At 41.3% G+C, this 23831-nt stretch overlaps 1 protein-coding gene across 3 annotated transcripts in view; it reads left to right on the top strand.

Annotated features, from left to right (window-relative positions):
* spag6 (sperm associated antigen 6) overlaps window positions 1-23831 on the top strand; it is a 206000-nt gene that overhangs the window by 160782 nt on the left and 21387 nt on the right. For all 3 annotated transcript variants that reach the window (XM_043690438.1, XM_043690439.1, XM_043690437.1), the window contains one exon: window positions 962-1078. In XM_043690438.1, coding sequence (XP_043546373.1) covers window positions 962-1078 — 117 coding nt within the window. The remainder of the gene's footprint in view (window positions 1-961; window positions 1079-23831) is intronic.

The following is a 23831-nucleotide window of genomic DNA, read 5'->3' on the forward strand; positions in this document are numbered from 1 at the left end:
ATTACATATGTGAGTTAGGGGCAGTGGTATGCATTAGTAAGGTATGGTGAGAGACTTCAGTAGACCCTGTGGTGAAAATCCCTCCAAAAACCATGACGCATCTCGGATGTGGCCATAAAAACATCAGGTTCAACACAGAGTTGCTAATGGCCTGGGCTCTGTGCTTACTGATTACATAAAGCAGACACAGAAACTGCAAGCAGGCTACTAATATTACTTTTACAGGCACTAAAGGTAGAGCAGTAACTTTATATTGGAACCTTACATGTTATAATGCCCTCTAACCATCCTTTAAGGTTTAATGCCTGTCTGGTCTGAGATCTGTTTAATAATGCAACATGAGCTGCTAGTTAAATTAGTTGTAGGACTACTGCATTTCCAACAATTTTAGTTCCTACAGATTGATATTGGCACAATACTTGCCAAGTTGTTCACTAGTGGAAAACTAAATCAATTTGGTGCTCATCTGAAGATGTGATGCCAATTTAACTGAAAAAAGCATTTATCTAATAATCTATCTATTTCATAGTTGTAAGGATAAAATTACTATCAAAAAGAGGTGAACTATACTGATGCTAAATTCCTTCATCAGAGCAACTTTCATTGGCATTGGTTTCTCATTGCTTGGTTTAACTGTTTTTGTATTAATTGGATGATGTAGATCATACTTTGTATAATATTGTTGAATTGTTATGTGGATTTATACCCATTCAAACATTGAATTTTATTTACAATTTGTTAGTATTTTTATTTGACTCAATGCTGTGTTTAAAATCATTGCCTTTCATATCTGACCAAACAAGTAGTGCCTCATTTCAGAGATCTATAACTGAGCCAACTGCAAACATTCAGGCAGACCGATGTTTCGATCCCAGGAATTTCAGACATGATGTGTTGCAAATTCCAAACATTGTTTTCAACAGATGCTTTACAACTTCACTCTGTCTTTCCACTTCAACAGGCTAAAAAGGCCCTGAAAAATATCCTGCAGAAATGCACATATCTGCCAGCTCTTGATCCACTACTACATGATGCTCCTCCCAATGTCCTTAAACATGTTGTTGGACAATATAGTAAGGTAAGAAATACACTTCATTTATATCAAAAATCCATTGACCCACTAATGTGAATCAAATATTGCATTTACTAGAAGCTGATAGATGTGTTCATCTTTAGTGTGCATGATAGATTTTGGAGTATACAAAAAACAATTGTATTTTCTATAATGCTTAATTGATAGTTTTTGTTTCATTGTACAATCAGAAGTTGCATTTATAATGTGTCTTTCACAATGTCAGGATGATTCAAAGTGCTTTACCGTTAGTTCAGTTTTGAAATGTAGTCACTGGTGTAATTTAGTGAAATGCCAAAGCCAGTTTGCACATCATAAAGTTCCACAAGTAGCAGTGAGAAAAGGACCAGGTAATTGATTTTAGTAATATTAATTGAGGCAAGGTATTGTGCAGGCCACAGTTGAGACTTCTCTGCTTTCTTTGGAATAGTGGTCTAGGTTTCACATCTAACTCAAAGGACAGTACTTCCAAGAGTCGGTACTCCCTTGATACTGAACTAAGGTAGCAGCCAGATTATTTTACTTAAATCTCAAGAGTGGGGGTTGAATCCATAACCTTGTCACTAAAAGGGCATAGTCTTTGATTGAAGTGGTGCTGGAGGACAATTATAGAGTCACAGAGTTGTAGAGATGTACAGCACAGAAGAGCCTTCGGTCCAACACGTCCATGCCGACCAGATATACCAATCCAATCAAGTCCCACCTGCCAGCAATCAGCCCATATCTCTCCAAACCCTTCCTAGTCATATACCCATCCAGATGCCTTTTAATTGTTGCGATTGTACTAGCCTCCACCACTTCCTCTGGCAGCTCTGCGTGAAAAAGGTGCCCCTTTGGTCTCTTTTAATTAGAGTGGGGCAGTTGGGCATAATTCAGCTCTTATTTTAAAATCAAATGTGACTTCCTTGCTGTTACATTTCTATTCTAAAATGATATGTCTTAATTGTAATAGAAGGCCCCGTTTCTAAGTTTGGTATATTGTAATTATAACTCCCATTAGCAGTACTAGTTGCATTCATGACATGGCCAAGCAGATTGAGTATGAACCTATAAATCCTTCCAACACACACCAATGTAAGAGCAGGACAAGTGGTCAGCCATGCAACGCAAATAAAGTTATACCTTCTAACATCATTGACCATTTTTCCTGTATGTGTAAGTGCATGTTGCCAGACAACCCTGACTCTCTGGTCCGATTACAGCACCTCCATTGGTAGAGGGTATAAATACATTTGACATAATCAAAAATCACATGACACCAGGTTACAATCCAAACGGCTAATTTGAAATTGCAACCTTTCAGACCACCGCTCCTTCCTCAGGCAGCTAGTGTGTCATGTGATTTTTGACACCAGTCCAATACCAACACCTCCATGTCACAGTTGAGATAGACAGTTTGCATTATAATTTAGACATAGAAATTTAAGGCTGAAAAATGCGTTGCTGGAAAAGCGCAGCAGGTCAGGCAGCATCAAAAGAGCAGGAGAATCGACGTTTCGGACATAAGCCCTTCTTCAGCAAAACCAAGGATTGCTGCATGGTTTGAAAGCCAGTAATTTGATATTCATTGTGAACGCTGTTTTGAACAACTGTGGATTATGCAGATGAACTGGGACCAAAGGGTTTTGTACAGTTGGAGCTTTATTTAGCATCAAAAAGATTTTTGGTTTGTGGACTAGTGACCAGTTATCGATGACAAAGATCTTCTGCCTGCCAACAATCATGTGATTGGTTCTCAGGTAACTGAACAGCTTGAGGCTAGGGACAAGATACAGCAATACTATCAGGTCTCCAGCCAGGAGCTTTTCCTCCGTTGTCTAAGAAAAACAATTTATCTTTCTTTCAGCGGTTGTTGTATGGTGTGACTTTTTAATTGATAAGTCAGAGACTCTTTTATAAGTGAACTAGCCACCCTGTGTATCTTGAAAACCAATGGAAGCATTTGGAAAAGGACAACTGAGCAGCAGAAGAACAATAAGAAACATCTCAGCAACTCTTTTGAACAAGAATCACTGAATTATTTATTCAAAGATCTCTCCATCCAGAACCCTTTTTTTTTTCTCTCTCTCTCTCTCTGTCTGTGTGTGTGTTTATGTGTAGGAGTTTATAAGGGGATGAGTTTTATATGCTGATGGTGTAGCCAGAGATTAATTACCTGTAATAAATAATGTTTTTTGTTAACTACAGAAACCTGTTCATACTTTCTCTCAACCTAGGTCTAAAAAAGAGTAAATTGGAGAATTTTGTGTACTTCTAAAAATCTTTAAGTTTTGTGAAGACTCCAGGAATTTCCAAAACTTGATTTCCAGCATGCCACCCCAGTGGGTCATAACACTGTAAGTTCTACAACTGCAGCTGGCATTGGAATGTTTGAGCCATCACTGAACCTAAATGGAGAATGGCAACACAGCAGCTTGTGCCTCAGAGTGACAGTTTAGTGTGCAAGTTAACATAGTAGTTTGTGTCACTTGTTTGGCAGCTTGATGGAGAAAGTAAACAGGAGCTTGTGTTTCTGGTGGGCAGCTCAATGTAGAAAGTAAGGCAGCATTTTGTGGCTATACAGTGTGATGTCAATGTCAGAGGTGGTGCTTTACCTGCAGTGTACATGGCGAATACAATGCATATGAATGAAGACCAGAGGCATGAACAGGAAAGAGGAGGTATGGCTTGTGGAGCAAGGGTGGACTACTTTCGGTGAGGGAGCACCATCACAGTCAGTGCAGGGACTGGCCCAATTCTGGTTCAGGGAGTTGGCCACAGTCAGTCAGACAGTTTGTCCAAAAAAACCTGAGTAAATAGCAACATTTCAGTCTGTGGATTGGGCCATGATCAGTTCTGGAAGTCAAGCAAAATCAGAACAGGCATTACTGGTCAGTTGTTTGGGAACATCCTTCAAATTCAATCTAGGGGATGAACCATGGTCATTCAGGGGCTGGTTCACCCATAAACTGGGAGATCTGTGTAGTCTGTCCGTGGCATTGTCAAGTCTGCACGCAACTAGTCTCTAGATTGCATCAGTTGTATTGGACAGCTGAGGGAATGGTTAATGTCATAAGGAATAATTGAATGTGATTGGGTTGGGTCTGGTAGTACAAACTCAAAGGCTTGGTCAAGGAAACTAAGGGTGAATTGTTTTGATATGGAGAGAATACAGAAAAGACATTAGCAGCATGCTCATGAGGGGCTCTGGGCATAAAATGGGAACAACGATGATAATTTCTTGGCTCTGCTGGTTAACTTTTAAATGACACCAAATTAATACAACTAATAACACTTATTTACCAAGTATATTATATAGTCTTTACATTCCCCCTCCTCCATTTCAACTGCCAGGCCAGTCTCCACATGCCTCTTGCAGATTTCCCCACTCTACTCCTGAGTAGACTAGCAGGTCAGAAATAATCTATTAAAGGGGCCATCTACTATAGTAATGTAAAAGGGCTCAACAAAAACATGTAGGGTGAAGAATCATGGGGGAGTTTTGAAATGATGATGGAGGTACAGAATGGGAGTGGTATCATGTGTCATAGGGAAGCCTGCAAATCACTGCAGTGAACACAATCTCTGATGTTCACCATAATTTGTTCTGAAAAATTTCTCAGATATCAACTCATAAATATATTCAAGAAATCAATGATGCTCACTTTTCAAGAGCCCGAAAGTTAATGTGTTTCCTCTTTGAAGAAGGAGGGCAGATAGCTAAGGAATTAGGATTCTTGGCCAGCACTATTTTCTGCAGATTCAGGGTGCAATTAGAGCACCACATAGCAATCAGAGCACCTTAACATGAAGCAGCAGTCTTGTCAATAGAAAAGCAAACCATTTCCTTAACATACAAATCATTTGTCACTGTAACAGCCAGATAATGCAAGTAAGCATTAGATATCCAGGGAGCTGCCATTGCTCTTACATTCTGGACCATTCACAGGAGCCTCTTTGAAAAGTTCTTGACACATAGAATATTGGAACAGAAGCAGGCCGTTAAGCCCATTGAGGATGCCCCACCATGCAATGCGAAGATAGCTGATTGAACACTTCAATGTCTTTTACTTAACATGCGTAATCCGTAATCCGTAATGGTTGCTGGGTGACAGGGGATCCCCCCCCTTTCCACACTTTCGTGATAACAAATCTAAGTCCTCAGACTGACATTGAGAAGAGATACAGCGCTACCCATGGTTCAACCAGGGCCATTGCAGGACAGATGATAGGCCTTTTGAAAATGAAGTTCTGATGCCTGGACCAGGCAGTGTGGTACAGAATACCCAGGTCTGAGTGCCCTGCACCATAGTTGTTTGCTGTATCCACCACAGTCCCAGTGAACAAAAGGTGGATGTATAAGGGTACAAGTTGAAAACCTCTGAGGAGGAAGGTGAGAATGAGAATGAGAATCCTTAAATGGGTCAGGATAACCATCATTAAGATAAAGAGGCCAGAGGCAATCTTATATCAACCTATTTCCAGGGTGACTAAGCTGACGAGAATCATTATCTGTAAGTTATGCTTTCATTTACACTGTTGGATGTTAGCTGTTTGATTGCTGAATTCAACATTCCTCATTGTTTGTAATCAATTTTTATTTGTTTTATCTCTGTAATTAAATGGTGACTCTTCATTTTACTCTAGTTTTGACTTTGTCAATTCTGTCACATCTAAACAGCATTCCTCAACCTTGTTGGGAATTAACATTATCATTAAAGTACTCTGTGATACAGGGAGCACTTTGGTGACTATGCGCTTCTGGATGGTTGCACTAAAATGGTCCTTGCATCAAAGATATGTGAGTCATATTGGAAAGTCCACTCCCTGAAGACTTAAGTAGTTCGCATCTTGAGACTATTCTATGTGTTTTACACTCTCAGTATCCCTGCACTGCTGCAGAATATCTTTGTGGTGCCTGAGCTTCTTCATTGACAATGATTCCACTACTAGTGACCACAAGGTTTTAAGCAGTTCCTTCCATTCTACTCCAAACCTGTGAGAGATGAATGTATGACATGACCATAACCATCTTCCATACCCTTAGATTTTCTAGCATGACTTTTAGAACCCTAAACATGGGTTCGACCTTTCCTTCCTGGAGCCAAAAAATACATGACAGGTTCCACCATCACTTCCACAAGGTATGTGCAGAGTGCAGCAATTGGATGTCCCTTGCTCTAGTTCCTCCATTAAACCTTATTGTTAACATCACCATCTTCTACAATAATCTATCATGCCCCGACTCCAAACCCCATCTAATAGGTCATTTCTTAACAACCGAGTGCTCTTGATTGATTATGGTACATATATCAAAGTGTGGCAATTAAAAAGCAGCACATCCTTTTCATGATAGCAAATGTTCCACATCTTTGACATCTGATAACCCTCTGCTTATACTGATATAATAATGCTATTATCAGGAATTTGAGCAGTGCAAGTAAATATAGATTTACAAAAGTGTAGATTATATATATATATAAACATTGATTGAGCACGTATGCTATGGATATGTCCTTAAAAATTATGTCTAGGTGCAGGCCCAATTCCATAGCTACAGTGGAGAGAGTCTGCTGACTCGTATCCCCTGGTGATTTCGAAGACTTGGGTGGACATCTTGTGAAGGCTGTGGGTCTAGACAGTCACAGCCCTGCATAAGTGCCCTGCATAAGTACAGGCACAACCTTCTTGGGCCTCAGCTGCTGCAGGCAATGGGGCCAATGGTAGAGGAGAGAAGGAGGAGGTGGAGGGTAGCTCTGGAATGTTCTGAGAAGAAGCTCCCAGTGTGCCTATCTGATAGTCCTCCTCCCTCACTGTCTCCACTAAAGGAAGGGGCACCTGGAGTAAGATTGATGTGATCCAGCCCTCCCTTTGGCTTGACATTTATACTGACATTTTTTTGGTGAAAGCGATGGAGTGATGTTTGGAATGTATATTCAGCATTCTGTTGGCTTCCAGGTGGCTGCCAACGGTGCAGCCAAACACTCGCATGCCAGAACCACCATATTAGTGAGTAGCATCCTCAAGTCTAGTTTGGTAGAGTACTCACCAATTTGATTGTTTTTGGGTTGGAGGAGGCTGCAGCCTCTTGCATTGTGTATTAGTGGGTATCTGTAGAAGAGAAGAGAAAGAATCAGTTAGTGAAGATAATGCAGACCAATATGTTTGTCTTTATACACATCTGACAAGACCAGACAGTGTAATATTTCTCGCTGAGTTCCTGGGCATTCAAGTCTCCCCACTGCATCAGGATTGGTCTTGATTTTCCCTGACCAGCTTTACTGCCCACTTCCCAAAGTAGGCTGAAGAGTCTGATGTCCAGCAACCCTCTGCCAGTCTTTGCCTACTCTGCACATTTGTGGAGCAATCTCTCCTGCCGAAAGATAAAGAGAAGGACTGTGTGTAATGGCATTTCATGAACATCTATAACCCTGTCAAGTGGTGAACCATCCTCAATGTGTAGTAATTGCAGCAACCTGGGTGGTTAGTACTTTAAAAGCACAAGATAGCTGCAATCCCTTCAGTATACATTCTGTATGTGATGCTGAGGCTTGCAAGCTAAGATTCTTTCTGAAATATCTGTGAAGTGGCAGAATTAAATGATGCTGTTCGGCAGCAGTGCTAACTACTGTGCCACTGTGCTGCCCTGACACAAATAATGAGGTGAGAATCATGTAATTGCATGAAATAATTCATGGTAGAAATTACTGTCTTCAACAAAGTTAAGATATCAGGACAGGTGGATAGTGGTTAAGAAGGCACATGATATACTTGGCTTAATTATTCAGCGTGGGCACAAGGAGCCATAAAGTCTTTTCTGTGCTGTATATGTCTATAACTCTCTGACTCTAAGCACCAAACTTTAACTATAAATTGGAAAATCTGGCCTTATAGTGGAACAGGCTGACAGGTTATACCTGCAAACAATTTTTTTTAATTACAGGTAAATCCTCAAAATATTTGGTTTCAATTAACACAGTTTCACCATAACACAGCTTTTACTTCACTGTGCATCATTTCAATAATAGGCACCTGATTCACAATAACACAATTATTACCTGACACCCAGTAGCATGGAGGAATTAATGCAATAAATTGGGCAAGTTCCTGTTCATTTAGTTTTTCTTGGCTGTTGCCTGCCTGAATGACATTTCCATGGAGCAAGGCTCCTCAGTGCACTAGCTGTGAAAGCAAAGGAATTGTACCTAAGAAAAGCAGGAAATTCATTTTGCTGAGTGGTAACTTAGTCATGCTGTCCAGATTCAAACGTGATGAGTGAAATATGGATATTGAAAGAGCTTTAGGTCTCATTGCTTTGCCTTTGTTTATAATTCAACATAATGCAAATAAATTAAAGTGAGAAGCAAAAGTCTAACTCTGTTAAGTGCAAGTCATGCATGTTCTCAGATAATGGAGGAGGATTTGGAAAGACTTTTAGCATTCTGGATTCACATCAAAATTAAGGAAATGTAATTGTTTTGTATGTGATACTGGAAAAAGATGGAAGCCTGTATGAGGACTTGAAAAGAAATTAAATGATCCTAATGTGAAATGTTTTCATGGATGGTTTGAACATTTTAAGAAAGCCATGCTGCATAATATTAAGATGACTTGTGAAGCAGCCCAAACTGATGCTGAAACCACAAAAGCATTTGCCAGGTTGCTGCAGGAAGTGGTTAAAGAATGAGGAAAACAGAGGTACAAGTTGGCCAGACTTGTAAATGATGCCATTCAATCCTATTGGGAAATGTGCAGAGAGAAAAAGAAGTTAGCAACTCAATTAAAGCTGGATTATTTAAGAAAAATTGCCCCCAAGGATGCTCAGCCCTTCACCTCTGAAGTAACATAAGAGTAATCTGATCAGCATCAACCTGTCAGAGCTGCAGATGAGTCAAATGAAGATCCACAGACTTCCAACTCCAGATAAGTAATCTTGAATATGAGGAAACAAACATTACAATATATTCTTTTCTCATATTTTGGTGTTTTATATTAACTTTGTATTTGTATTCATTACTTGTCTGATGTTCCGGTAACGTAACCTGAAAGTTTACATGGGTTTCTATGGAAACATTTATTTTGAATAATGCAGTTTTTCTTAATTCAGTGATTTTCAGGAATTTAACATCTAATTGGGGATTCTCTGTATTTGATTTTCTGTGAACATTGCACACCGAGTGCCAAGACAAAGTCTATTTATTATCCCAGTTAGAGGGGTAATTTGGACAAAGTGGTGGATATAAAAATGGGAGACTGGAGAAGGTAGGGAGAAAGGAGGAGAGAAAGATAGTGAGGGAAAAGAGTAAGAGGGATGAGTGATGACAAAGTAAAAAGGTAAAATTGGGATAAAAAAACAGGAGTTGTCCAGCAAGGAAAGGGAAAAAGGTAATTGGAGATTTAAAGGAGAGGATGTGAGGAGAAGCTAAGAAAAAACAATGGACTGAATGTGGTGCCTTCCTTTAAAATGTTTGTCAGTAAAGAAGTGTTTTTGATGTAAAATCTGAATGCTTTACACTGTATCAATGGGCCATCAAGCTGGCAGGGGATTAAATCAAGATGCTCCTCACTGTTAGTAGTAATGGGCAGAAGGTATTGCTTTTGATTATAATACAGGGTGTTGGTTTACGAACTTGGGGCTTGTGTACAGTGACCTAGATACCTTTGAGCAAGAGGCCAGGGAAAAGGAACACTGCCTACTATGGGGAATACAAAGTTAAAAATACACACCACAAGGTTATAGTCCAACAGGTTTAATTGGAAGCACACTAGCTTTCGGAGCGACGCTCCTTCATCAGGTGATTGTCGAAGCAGCGTCGCTCCGAAAGCTAGTGTGCTTCCAATTAAACCTGTTGGACTATAACCTGGTGTTGTGTGATTTTTAACTTTGTGCACCCCAGTCCAACACCGGCATCTCCGAATCATGACTACTATGGGGAAGGGGAGGTTCTAATGTTATTTTTGCTGCTCAGTGAGAGGAAGGGGATTCTTTACCGCAAGTGTCAACTGTACTATTCTGTGGACAGAGGCAGGTTTACCTGTGATTTGGTTATAATGTTTCATACCCTATGAGCTGGTAATTGGGATTAGTTCAGTTATCATGGATATTGCCAGATGATAAACACTGCATTATATTCCTTTACACTGGACTTGCCATGTTACTAACATATTATTACGTGCTTCATTCAGTAAAATTACATTCTTCCGAATTCTCCCACTTCCCCATGGATGATAAATGGCATTGTCTAGGCTCCTGCTCAGAGTTTCACTTCTGTTAAGGTACCAAAATTCCACACCAACAGTCAGAAATGTATCTGAAATAGGTTTTCAAGTTGAATCATTTACAGTTCTGGGAATTCTAACAAGAACAACCCTTTATGATGCTTTCCAGCAGACAATCAATTTGGAGCAACAGTGGGGTGGCAACTTAAAATGATGACATTGTTCTCGTGCAAAAGGGCCTGTCACATATTACTATCTTTATCTCACTGTACTTAATAAACTATATATTGTGTCAGGTTTTTCTCAGCACTCTCACTTTTGAATCACAAAGTTCTGAATTCAAGGCCCACTCCATAAATTTGAACGTATGGTCTATGCTGATACTTCATTGTTTAAACAGTCGTCTTTTGCCTGATTTATTAGACCAAACACCAGTTTACAATGATACTGTAGGCAGAAGAACGACAAGTTTTAATATCCTAGCCAAACTTTATTACTTAATCAACAACCTGGTCATTTATTTTAATGTTTTTTGTAGATCTTGCTGTTTGAAAAGCTGTTATGTTTCCTACATTGCTTTAAGTTATGTCACTGATTGTAAACACTTTTGATATTCTAAAAGGTGCTTATGAATGCAAGTTCTTGCTTTCTGTAACATAATCACCACAGTGAATCCCACAGGGAATGGGAAGCAATAATGGCGTTACTGCCTTTCACATGTTTGTGCATATTAAAGCAGATTAAAGATTGAAATGGATAAAGAGAAAATTAGATTTTCTCTTTGTAAAAATCACATTACAACCAATCTTTTAAATTTTATTTTCCACATTGACTGCCCCAACTGCCACCAGCCACCATCATAAGCTCATCATCTTTGTGGGGCTTAAAACTTTCTTATCTTCCTTATCATAATGTATCTTCCTCATTCTCTAAACCTCTTCAACATTATTTTATGTCTCATATAAACCCTATCATACACTATCTTCCCCCAACTCTGTCACTCCATTTGAATGATATTGATGCTGAGAGGCCTGGATAAAGTGGACAAGGAGAAGATATTTCCTCCAGTAGGAGAGACTAGGACCTAAGGCCTCAGTGTCAGAGTGAAGGGACAACCTTTTAAGAACTGAGATGAGGAAGAATTTCTTCAGCCAGAGAGTGGTGAATCTGAGAAGTTCATTGCCGAAGAAGGCTGTGAAGGCCAAGACACTGAGTGTTTTTAAGACAGAGATGTGTTCTTGATTAGAAAGGGGATCAAAGGTTATGGGGAGAAGACAGAAGAAGGGTTGGGAAACATGTGATTAAATGATAGAGCAGGTTCGATGGACCTAATGGCCTCTGTCATAGAGATGTACAGCACAGAAGAGTGTTCGGTCCAACATGTCCATGCCAACCAGGTATCCCAACCCAATCTAGTCCCACCTGCCAGCACCCGGCCCATATCCCTCCAAACCCTTCCTATTCCTATACCCATCCAAATGCCTTTTAAATGTTGCAATTGTACCAACCTCCACCACTTCCTCTGGCAGCTCATTCCATACATGTACCACCCTCTGCATGAAGAAGTCGCCCCTTAGGTCACTTTTATACTTTTCCCCTCTCACCCTAAACCTATGCCCTCTAGTTCTGGACTTCCCGACCCCAGTGAAAAGACTTGTCTATTTATCCTATCCATGCCCCCATAATTTTGTAAACTTCTATAAGGTCGCCCCTCAGCCTCTGACGCTCCAGGGAAAACAGCCCCAGCCTGTTCAGCCTCTCTCCATAGCTGAAATCCTCCAACCATGGCAACATTCTTGTAAATCTTTTCTGAATCCTTTCAAGTTTCACAACATCTTTCCGATTAAAAGGAGACCAGAATTGCACGCAATATTCCAACTGTGGCCTAACCAATGTCCTGAACAGCCGCAACATGACCTCCCATCTCCTGTACTCAATACTCTGACCAATAAAAGAAAGCATACCAAATGCCTTCTTCACTATCCTATCTACCTGCAACTCCACTTTCAAGGAGCTATGAACTTGCACTCCAAGGTCTCTTTGTTCAGCAACACTCTCTAGGACTTTACCATTAAGTGTATAAGTCCTGCTAAGATTTGCTTTCCCAAAATGCAGCACCTTGCATTTATCTGAATTAAACTCCATCTGCCACTTCTCAGCTCATTGGCCCATCTGATCAAAATCCTGTTGTAATCTGAGGTAACCCTCTTCGCTGTCCACTACACCTCCAATTTTGGTGTCATCTGCAAACTTACTAACTATACCTCTCATGCTCACATCCAAATCATTTATGTAAATGACAAAAAATAGAGGACCCAGCACCTCTATTTCAGGTTTCCAGTCTGAAAAACAACCCTCCACCACCATCCTCTGTCTTCTACCTTTGAGCCAGTTCTATATCCAAATGCCAAGTTCTCCCTGTATTCCGTGAGATCTAACCTTGCTAACCAGTCTCCCATGGGGAACCTTGTTGAACGCCTTACTGAAGTCCATATGGATCACATCTACCGCTCTGCCCTCATCAATTCTCTTTGTTACTTCCTCAAAAAACTCAATCAAGTTTGTGAGACATGATTTCCCACGCATGAAGCCATGTTGACTATCCCTAATCAATCCTTGCCTTTCCAAATACATGTACATCCTGTCCCTCAGGATTCCCTCCAACAACTTGCCCACCACCGACGTCAGGCTCACTGGTCTATAGTTCCCTGGCTTGCCCTTACTACCCTTCTTAAAGAGTGGCACCACGTTAGCCAACCTCCAATCTTCTGGCACCTCACCTGTGACTATCGATGATACAAATATCTCATCAAGAGGCCAGCAATCCCTTCCCTAGCTTCCCACAGATATCTAGGGTGCACCTGATCAGGTCCTGGGGATTTATCCACCTTTATGCATTTTTTTTAGATTAGATTACAGTGTGGAAGCAGGCCCTTCGGCCCAACAAGTCCACACCGACCCACCGAAGCGCAACTCACCCAGACCCATTCCCCTACATTTACCGCTTCACCTAACACTATGGGCAGTTTAGCATGGCCAATTCACCTAACCTGCACATTTTTTGGATTGTGTGAGGAAACCGGAGCACCCAGAGGAAACCCACGCAGACATTTCAAGACATCCAGCACTTCCTTCTCTGTAATATGGACATTTTGCAAGGTGTCTTATGGTCTGAACATTGTGCAGTCATCAGTGAACATCCCCACTTCTGACCTTATTGGGAAGGCCAATAATAAAGCAGCTGAAGATGGTTGGGTCGAGGACAATTCCCTGAGGAACTCCTGCAGAGATGTCCTGGAGCTAAAATGACCACTTTCAACCATCTTCCAATGTGCCAGTTATGATTCCAACTGGCAGAGAGTTTTCCCCCTAATTCCCATTGATTCCAGTTTTGCTGGGGCTCCTTGATGCCATACTCAAATACAGCCTAGCTGTCAAGGGCTGTGACTCGCATCTTATCTCTGGAATTCAGCTTTTTTGTCCATGTTTGAACCAAGGCTATAATGATGTCAGGAGCTGAGTGGCCCTGGTAGAACCCAAATTCAGTGTCAGTGAGCAGGTTGTTGCTAAGCAAGTGCTGCTTTATAGCATTGTGGATAACACTTCCCATTGCTTTAGTGATAATCAAGAGTTTACTGGTGGGATTGTAATTGGCCAGGTTTGATTTATTCTGCTTTGTGTACAGAACATATGAAATAATTCCAAGGAAGCAGGTATCTTGTCACCATGTCACCCTTTGTTTACGCGTACACAGTACATAGCCCCTGACCAGCCAACTCAGAGCCAGTCCTAAAATGAAGAGACTCTTTGAATCGCCTGTTACAGCCACGGTTCTCTGATTGATCCAGGTTAACAACCACAATCAGGATTCTAATAGACAGTGAGATCCACCTGGCCCTGTTACCAGTCACTACAACAAACCTGGGCAATTTTCCACTGTCAGGTAGATGCCAGTATTGTCGCTGTACTGGAAGAGCTTGATAAGGAGAGCAGCAAGTTTTGGAGCACAAGTCTTAAGTACTTATGGCCAGGTGAATTGGCCATACTAAATTGCCTGTAGTGTTAGGTAAGGGGCAAAATGTAGGGGTAGGGGTGGGTTTCGCTTCGGCGGGTCGGTGTGACTTGTTGGGCCGAAGGGCCTGTTTCCACACTGTAATCTAATCTAATCTAATCTAATCTACTATTGCCGGAATATTGTCAGGGCCCGTAGCCTTTGCAATATCCAGTGCCTCCATGTGGAGTGAGTCAAATTGACATTTGTAATGCTGGGGACCACTAGAAGAGGCTGAGATGGATTATCCACTCGACATTTCTGGCTGAAGAGTGCTGCAAGTACTTCAGTCTTATCTTTTGTATTGATGTGTTGGCCTCTTACATCATTGAGGGTGGGGATATTGTGGAGCGTCCTCCTGCAATGAGTTGTTTAATCGAGTACCATCATTCACAATTGGATGTGGCAGGACTGCAGAACGTCAACTTGATTTGTTGTTTGTAGGATTGCTTAGCTCTGTCTGTCACTTGCTGCTTATGCTGTTTGGCATTCAAGTAGTCCTGTTTGGTAGCTTCATTTAGGTATACCTGGTGCTGCTCTTGGCATGCCTTTCTACACTGTCCATTGAACCAGGTTGTTCCCTGGCTTAATGGTCAAGTGAGGTTTATGCCAGGTCACGAATTTCCAGATTGTGTTGAAGTACAATTCTGCTGTGGTTGATGGTCCACAGTGCTCAAGTTACTGAAGAACAGGAGCAAATCTGACTCTTCCTCTCCAGAATAAATTGTCTTGTACAATCAATCTCTGCTATCTCCCAGGATGCCGTCCCCATACTTGGAAAAAGGCTCTCCCTATCCACCCTATCTAACCCTCTGATTATCTTCTATATCTCTATTAAGTCACCTCTCAACCTTCTTCTCTCTAACGAGAACAGCCTCGTTAGATTGACTGTCTGTCTTCATTTTTGTGTCTCTGATAGAGATCTCATTCTCTGGTCATAGGAGAGATGGAGAACCCTTATCAGCTGGATGGTGAGGGTTTGATGAAATCAAATTGGCTTTAGACACTTAAGTAGTCACTGTTGGGTCTTCCTCACAATTGATGTCCCCGATTGCAAAACATCTGGCAACAGAGGTTCTGCCCACTGAGACCTGCCAGCTAATCTGAGGCTAGTAGCTACATGTCACTGCCAGCATACATGGTAGTGGTAGTGCCACTGCATCTCTAAAGGCCCAAGACTGATGAGAGACCCAAGCCAAAGGTAAGATGGCAGAAAAAATAGCAAGTTCTGTAGAAATTCAGCAGGTCTGGCAGTATCTGGAGAGAGAAAAATCAAATTAATGTTTCGAGTCCAGTGATGCTTTAGTGTAACAAAAAACAGGTGGGTAAAGGTGGTATTTATGTTGATGAAGATGGCGGTGTTGGTAGGGGAGAGGTTGGGAAAGGACTGATTTCAGTAGATGGAGATAATGCTCAGAGAGAGAACAGAAAAAGAAACTGACAGAGGGATTGCTAATAGTAAGCAAGGAAAGAAGTTAGTGCTGAATAGGTGATTATAGAAAGTGGAAATGATTGAAAATGGGTTGGCCGTGGTAGAAACAACAGATACAGAGCATGACTTAGGGGTGTAAGGTTAGCCAACAAACTTGGAGGGAAGTAGTCATGCTCTGAAATTGTTAAAATCAGTGTTGAGTACTTTAGGCTGTAAGGTACCTCTGCAGAAGGTTAAGTGTTGCTTCTCTAGCTTGTGTTGCGCTTCACTGAAGTGCTGTGACAGGACTGAGATAGAAATGTTGGCACTGGAGCACAGTGGCATATTGAAATGACTGAGTTCTGGAAGCTCAGAGTCATTTTCATGAAAGAAGCAGCACCAATGAATGCACTGGAGAAAGAGTTGTGGACAGGAACAAGGAATATTTCACATATATGCTGGGCATAAGTGGGACCTATATGGATACCTATAGCCACATCCTTGACCTGAAGAAAGTGAGAGGAGTTAAAGGAAAAGTTGTTCAAAGTGAGGGTGATCTTGACTGGGTTGAGCTTGGTGGTGGTGGCTGGTATCGGTTCAGACCTTCTTTCACAGAAGAAGCAGAGAGCACGAAGACCATCCTGATGAGGTATGGACATGTAGAAGGATTACCAAACCATGGTGAAGAGGAGGGGGCTGGTGCCCACAAATTGGAAAGTGGGAAGAGACTGGACAAGAGAAGAACAGATCGTGTCAATGTAGGAAGGAATAACTTCAGTGGGCCAGGAACATATTGAAACGATGGGTCTGCCCAGGCAGTCCTGTTTGTGGAAGAAGGTAGAAGTGGGGTGGACAGGGTTGGAGAATGATGAGGTTGGAGCTTGTGTAGGGGAGAATGCCAGTTAAATAGTCCGTATCCACCACCACTCTCCTTTGCTTCAGATATGTCCATCTTTCTCCTCAACTGTAGTAGACAGGGCCTTCAGCTGTTATCTAACCACACTCCTGCTCTTACTTCTTTCTTTCCCTTCCACGACAACTCCATCAGCTGCTCCACCCAACGGATCATAAGCCACCATTTTCACCACTCCATTAGGATGCCACACTAGGACAGATATTCCCGTTCTTTCCCCGGTCAGCAGTCCATAAGAATCATTCTCTCCAGGACACCCCTGATCTATTCCTCAACCTTCAACACCTCCCCACAGCCCTGCATCACCTTCCCATGCAATTGCAAAATGTGCAATACTGCCCGTTTACCTCCTCCCTCCTCACTACTTAAGGCTCCAGTCACACCTTCAGGTGAAATAGTGGTTTACCTGCACTTAAATCAATTTAGCCTACCCTTTCATTGCTCACAATGTGGTCTCCACTGGGTAGACAAAACACAGACTGGATGACCGTTCTGCTGAGCACCTCTATTCTAACTGTTAATATGACCCTGAAATCCCAGTTGCCTTTCTGAGCAATATACCACTGTTTTCACATAGCAACATTTCTGTCTTAGGCTTGCCACAGTGCTCCAACAAAGCTCCACCTAAGCTGTATATCTCCTTGCACCCGAATTTTTGGTCTGCATCTAATGACCTTAGCATGACCACTATAGTCTCCTCTTTTGGTTTCTTTAATAACAGCTACTAGACTATTATGATATGCACCTTACTAACTTCTTTATTTCTACCATTAAGGAATTACCAGTTTTTCCAAAATATCCACATCCCTGTCACTTATGTCCTTACTAAGCTCCACTGGCTTTCTGTGTTTTAGAGAATTGTTTAGGATTCTAGATCATGCTCTCCAACTCCACATTTGCCTTCTGCCTTTTATTCCTGCATCGGTTGCTCAGGATCAATCCCTTTGCTGTACCATTGGCAAGTAGTCCTTCAGTCCTTCACCTCAGAACAGCCTTCCTCAGCAGCATCACCAAGGAACATCCATCACTGCCTTCAAAATCTCCTTAAAGCTATTCTTTCAATCATGCTTTAGTTAGTTACGAACAGATGTTATCAATTCTAGAAGGAGTGAAAGTAGACAGTCCCCTGGCCCAGACGGGATTTATCCGAGGATTCTCTGGGAAGCTAGGGAGGAGATAGCAGAGCCTTTGGGTTTGATATTTGAGTGGTCATTGTCTACAGACTGAGTACCAGAGGACTGGAGGATTGCAAATGTTGTGCCCTTATTCAAGAAGACAGTAGAGATGACCCAGGTAGTTACAGACCAGTGAGCCTTACTTCTGTTGTAGGAAAGGTTTTGGAAAGGACTATAAATGATAAGATTTATAATCATCTAGCAAGCAACAATTTGATTTCAGAAGGTCAACATGGTTTCGAGAAGGGCAGGTCATGTCTCACAAACGTCATTGAGTTTTTTGAAAAGGTGACCAAGCACGTAGATGAGAGTAGGGCAGTTGATGTGGTATCACATTGACTTCAGTAAAGCCTTTGATAAGGTTCCACATGGTAAGCTGTTGGAGAAAATGCAGAGGCATGGGATTTACCAGTTTGGATTAGAAACTGGCTTTCTGAAAGAAGGCAGCGAGTTATGATTGAAGGAAAATATTTAGCCTGGAGTCCAGCTACTAGTGGTGTGCCACAAGGATCTGTTTTGGGACCACTGCTGTTTGTCATTTTTATAAATGACTTAGACGCAAGCATTGGTGGATGGATTAGTAAATTTGCAGATGACACTAAAGTCAGTGGAGTAGTGGGCAGTTTGGAAGAATGTTACAGGTTGTAGGGGAACTTGGATAAACTGCAGAATTGGATGGGAGGTGGCAAATGGAGTTCAATGCAGCTAAATGTGAGGTGATGCACTTTGGGAAGAATAACAGGCAAGCAGAGCACTGGGTCAATGGAAAGATTCTTAGTAGTGTGGATATGCAGAGGGATCTTGGAGTCCATGTACATTAGATTCCTGAAAGTTGCCATCCAGGTTGATGATGCTGTTAAGAAGGCATACAGTGTGTTAGGTTTCATTCGTAGAGGGATTGAATTCTGGAGCCGCAATATCATGCTGCAACTATACAAAATGCTGGTGCAGCCACACTTGGAATATTATGTACAGTTCTGGTCGCCATATTTTGGGAAGGATGTGGAAGCATTGAAAAAGGTGTAGAGGAGATTTACCAGGATGTTCCCTGGTTTGGAGGGAAGGTCTTACGAAGAAAGGCTGAGAGACTTGGGTCTGTTCTCATTGGAAAGAAGAAGGCTAAGAGGGGATTTGATAAAGACATACAAGATGATCAGAGGATGAGATAGGGTAGACAGTGAAGGTCTTTTTCCTAGGATGATGACGTCAGCTTGCACGAGGGGGCATAACTATAGGTTGAGGGGTGATAGATTTAAGACTGATGTCAGAGACAAGTTCTCTACTCAGAGAGTGATAAGGGTGTGGAATGCCCTACCTACTAATGTATTTAACTCAGCCACATTAGGGAGATTTAAACAATCCTTGGATAAGCACATGGATGATGAGAGGATAGTGTAAGGGGACGAGCTGAGAATAATTCGAGGGTCGAAGGGCCTGTTCTGCGCTGTATTGTTCCATATTCTATGCTTTTGATTGTGTGGAATTAATGGGGATTTTAATCTTAACAGAGACTGGGAGAGGCAGACAAGCACCTGTGAGGAAGGTTGTGAATTTCTTGAGTGTATCCAGGATAGTTTCCTATGTCAATATGTCAATATGTCTTAGATGTGACAAGGGAACAAGCAATATTCAATCTAGTAATGAGCAATGTGTCTGATGATAGAATCACAGCATCCCTACAGTGTGGAATCAGGCCATTTAGCCCATTCACCCAACAATGAGCATCCCACCAAACTCATCTCATCCTAATGACTTCATTTCCAATGTCAAATCCACCTAGCTTGCACATCCCTGGACACAATGGGAAATTTAGCATGGCCAATCCACCTTACTTGCACATATTTGGACTGTGGGAAGAAACTGGAGCATCTGGAGGAAATCCATGCAGTTATGAGAGGAATGTACAAACTCCACCCAGACATTTGCACAAGGACGTAATCAAACCCGGGACCCTGGTACTGTGAGGCAGCAATGCTAACCACTGAGCCACTGTGCCACCATGATTTAGTGACCTAGTTATTCATGAGCATTTGTCAAATAGTGATCATAAGGTGATTGAGTTTAATCAAGTGTTTATAAGAGATAAGCAAGAATCAGATTCTAAAATTTTGGACTTAAGTAAGTCAGACTTTAATGGGTTGAGAAAGAGACTGTCAACAGTAAACTGGAAATAGGTGAAACAACCAGGGAACAGTGGAGAGTGTTCAAAGAGACATTTAATGCTATTCAGAAGCAGTTTGTACCCATGAGAAGGAAACACACCACCTCACAAAATAAAACATCCATCAATATCTAAGGAGGTAAGGGACAACATAAAATTAAGAGAAAGGGCTTATAAAACTGAAAAGAATAGTACAGATCCCACAGAATGGGACAAATACAAAGACCAACAAAGGGCCACAAAGCAGCTTATAAGAGCAGCTAAAAAGGATTATGGAAGAAAACTTGAAAGGATCGTGGATGACATTAAGAAGTAATGTTATCATTCTATAAAGGGAAAGCATCTACAATAAATGTAGGGAAATGGCAGTCAATGGATGTTGCTTATATGGACATCCAGAAGATGTTTGATAAAGTCCTATACAGGAGACTATTAGCTAATGTGGAAGCCCACAGAATTTGAATGCAGATTACTAAAAGGGGTAGGAAATTGGTTGAGTGGCAGGAAGTAGAAAGTTAGAATTATGCGTAAGTACTCAAATTGGCAGTGGTATCCCATAGGGATCTGTGTTGGGGCCTCAATTATTCACAATATTTGTTAATGGAATAAAAAGTAAAATATCCAAATTTTGCTTATGAGACAAAATTGGGCAGCCTTGTAGACAGTGTCGACAACAGGATATTGATAGATTAGGTGCATGGGCAAAGTTGTGGCAGATGGATTTTAATATTAGTAAATGTGAGGTTATCCATTTTGGACTGATAAGGATAGATCAGGCTATCTCTGAGGAAGCACAAAGTTAATTATAATGGGTGTCCAATGAGATTTGGGGGTTCGGGCACCTAACCTTTTTGAAATGAAGAGGTATAGAAAGTAGACAAAGATACTGGTAGAACGCTGGCTTTCAAAACTAAAAGGCTACAGTTATACAAAACCTTAGTTAGACCCCACTTAGAGTACTGTGAATAGATATTGTGATGACGCTGTCACTTTAACAAGGTTATTTTGTCCTTGGGTTTTTTTTAAAGAGAGGTCACAAAGGCAGAGACGCTGAGTGGTCTAGGAAGAACCCAGTTTAACAATGGCAGAGGAGTGACCAATTCTCCCAGTTCAGGTTTTTTTCTAGTTTGGTTTAACTGTGGCAGTCACAAAATGTTGGAGTCCAGGAAGGTTGCAAGTTTCAGCAAATGATTCCTGACTTACTTTCTCTCTGGAATGTCTTTGAATGTTATTCCCTCCTGCCTGTAAGAATCTGTCTTTCAATTTACCTTTTTGTCAAGGGGTTTGTCTATGGGATGTTACTGGATTGGAACAGTTCCATAGTTAAGTTGTTGTATTGGGTCAGTTAAGTTGTCTAACAGTTAAGTTATTCTAAATTCTGCTCTCTTTGTTTGTGTTTCAACTGTAGTATGTAAATAAATTCTGTTTTCCTTAAAGCCAAGTGGTTTAACCAGCTGCATCACACCTGGAACATCCACATCACATCTACCTTTAAAATAAGAAAAGGTTAGGATCTGGGCTACCTTCTTAAAATATTTTGAGGGGGCCTGGCCTGGTCCATAATAATATGGACACCACAGCTCCAGAAAGATGTTTTGGTTCTGGAGAGAGTTCAGCACAGGTGTACAAGGGACCTGAGGGGCAACATTTTCAGAAAGAGGGTGGTGCATTAATGGAAAGAGCTGCCAGAGGAAGTGGTAGAGACTGATACAGTTGCAACATTTAAAAATCATTTGGACATGTACATGAATAGGAAAAGTTTAGAGACATATGGATCAAGTGTAGTAAATGGGACCAATTAGGTTTGGGATACCTGGTAGGCATGGATGAGTTAGTCCAAGGATCCATTTCCATGCTGTGTGACTCTATAACTCTAAATAAGGCCTTTATTCTCTAGAATTTAGAAGACTAAGAGATGATCTAATGGAAATCTTCATGTATAAACATGGAAAAATAGGGTTGATAAAGATAAATTATTTTGACAAGTTGACGATTCTCGAACTAGGATCCATAGCCTAAGAATTAGGATCATGCCATTCAGCAGAAATGTTAGAAAGCATTTCCAGATGCAAAGAGAAGGGGAGGTTTCCTCAAATAGCAGTCAATGCTACTTCAATAGTTAAATTTAAATCTAAGATAGACAAATTTTTATTAAGCAAGGGTATCAAGGGATATATGCCCCAGAGCAAGCATTTGGAGTTAGGCCACATATCAGCCATGATGTTATTGAATGGCAGATTAGGCTCAAGGAGATGAATGGCCAACCCCAGTTCCTAACCCTTCTAACAATTTCCTCCTCCACCCATCCTTCTTACTGTCCATTTATTATTCACAGCATTTTAAAGCACTTTATTTATTCATTCATTGGAGGTGACAGTGAATGCTAGCAGGACTATTTATTTGCCATGTTTAATTGCCCTTGAGAAGGTTGCATTGTGTCACCTTCTTCAGCTGCTGCAATCTGTGGATTAATTGCACCAAGGTTAGGCAGGAAATTTCAAGGATTTAATCCACAGATAGTGAAGGAACAATTATATATTTCCAAGAAGCATATGTGTAACTTGAGGGTGAACTTTAAATTCCCATGCGCCTGCTACCTCCAAGCAATAGAAGTCGCAGTTTGGTGGTCCTGTTGCAGGAATTCTGGTGAGTTACTGCAGTGCTTCCAGTAGATGGTATTATTGCAGCCAAGGTTGGTTGGTGGTGGAGGAAGTAAACATTTATGCTGCTAGATGCAATCATAATTAAAAGGCTCGCTAGTGTGTTGCTGGAAAAGCACAGCAGGTCAGGCAGCATCCGAGGAGCAGGACAATTTCTTTTTGGGCCGAAGCCTTTCATCAACCCTTCATTCCTGATGAAGGGCTCCGGCCCGAAACGTCGATTCTCCTGGTCCTTGGATGCTGCCTGACCTGCTGTGCTTTTCCAGCAAAACACCCTTGATTCCAATCTCCAGCATCTGCAGACCTCACTGTCTCCACAGTCAAAAGGCTGTCTTATCTGGAAGATGTGAAACTTCATGAGCTTTGTTGGAACTTCAATAATCCAGGCAAATGTGTAATATTCCATCACATGACTGATTTACTGCTTAAACTTGATAAAGAGACTTGAAAGGTGAAGAAGTGAGAATACCAAACCTCTGACTTGCTTTTGTAGCCCCAGTATTTATGTGGCTGTTCCAGTTAAGTTTCTGATCATTGCTACCCACAGGGTAATGTTGGTTGGAGGTTCAACAATGGTCACGCCACCGCACGTTAAGGAGAGATGATTTAACTTGCTTGTCTTTAACTGACACTTGCTGTGATGTGGATATTATCCACACAAATCCCAAATCAAGGAAGCACTATCAGTGATCCATCTTAGGCCCACACACATACATTGTCTTTTACACATTTCATTTAAAAATCACATCTTTTTATCTTTGTTCATGTGGTAAACATGCAATTTAGAAGTTAATGTTTCAAATTTAATTTATCGAAAGATCTATGGCCAGTATTATCAAGATGGCTAGTTATTTATCTTGGATTTTAGTTGACATGGATAGTGGAATCTGGAGGATAGAAAAATGATTCACAACTCGAGCCTTTTTAAATGTATAACATCTCTGCACCTCAGTTGTATTTGGCAGGCAGCATTAGCTTTACCTTGGCTTCCTTTGAAACTTGAAGAGATGCAAATTAATTTCAATTGAATACATTGCATTATGTTAGAATCCTCTAGGAGAAAGTGAGGACTGCAGATGCTGGAGATCAGAGCTGAAAATGTGTTGCTGGAAAAGCGCAGTAGGTCAGGCAGCATCCAAGGAGCAGGAGAATCGACGTTTCGGGCATGAGTCTCATTCCTGAAGAAGGCA

The sequence above is a fragment of the Chiloscyllium plagiosum genome, chromosome 5 (genome assembly GCF_004010195.1).
Source record: "Chiloscyllium plagiosum isolate BGI_BamShark_2017 chromosome 5, ASM401019v2, whole genome shotgun sequence".
Classification (NCBI taxonomy): domain Eukaryota; kingdom Metazoa; phylum Chordata; class Chondrichthyes; order Orectolobiformes; family Hemiscylliidae; genus Chiloscyllium; species Chiloscyllium plagiosum.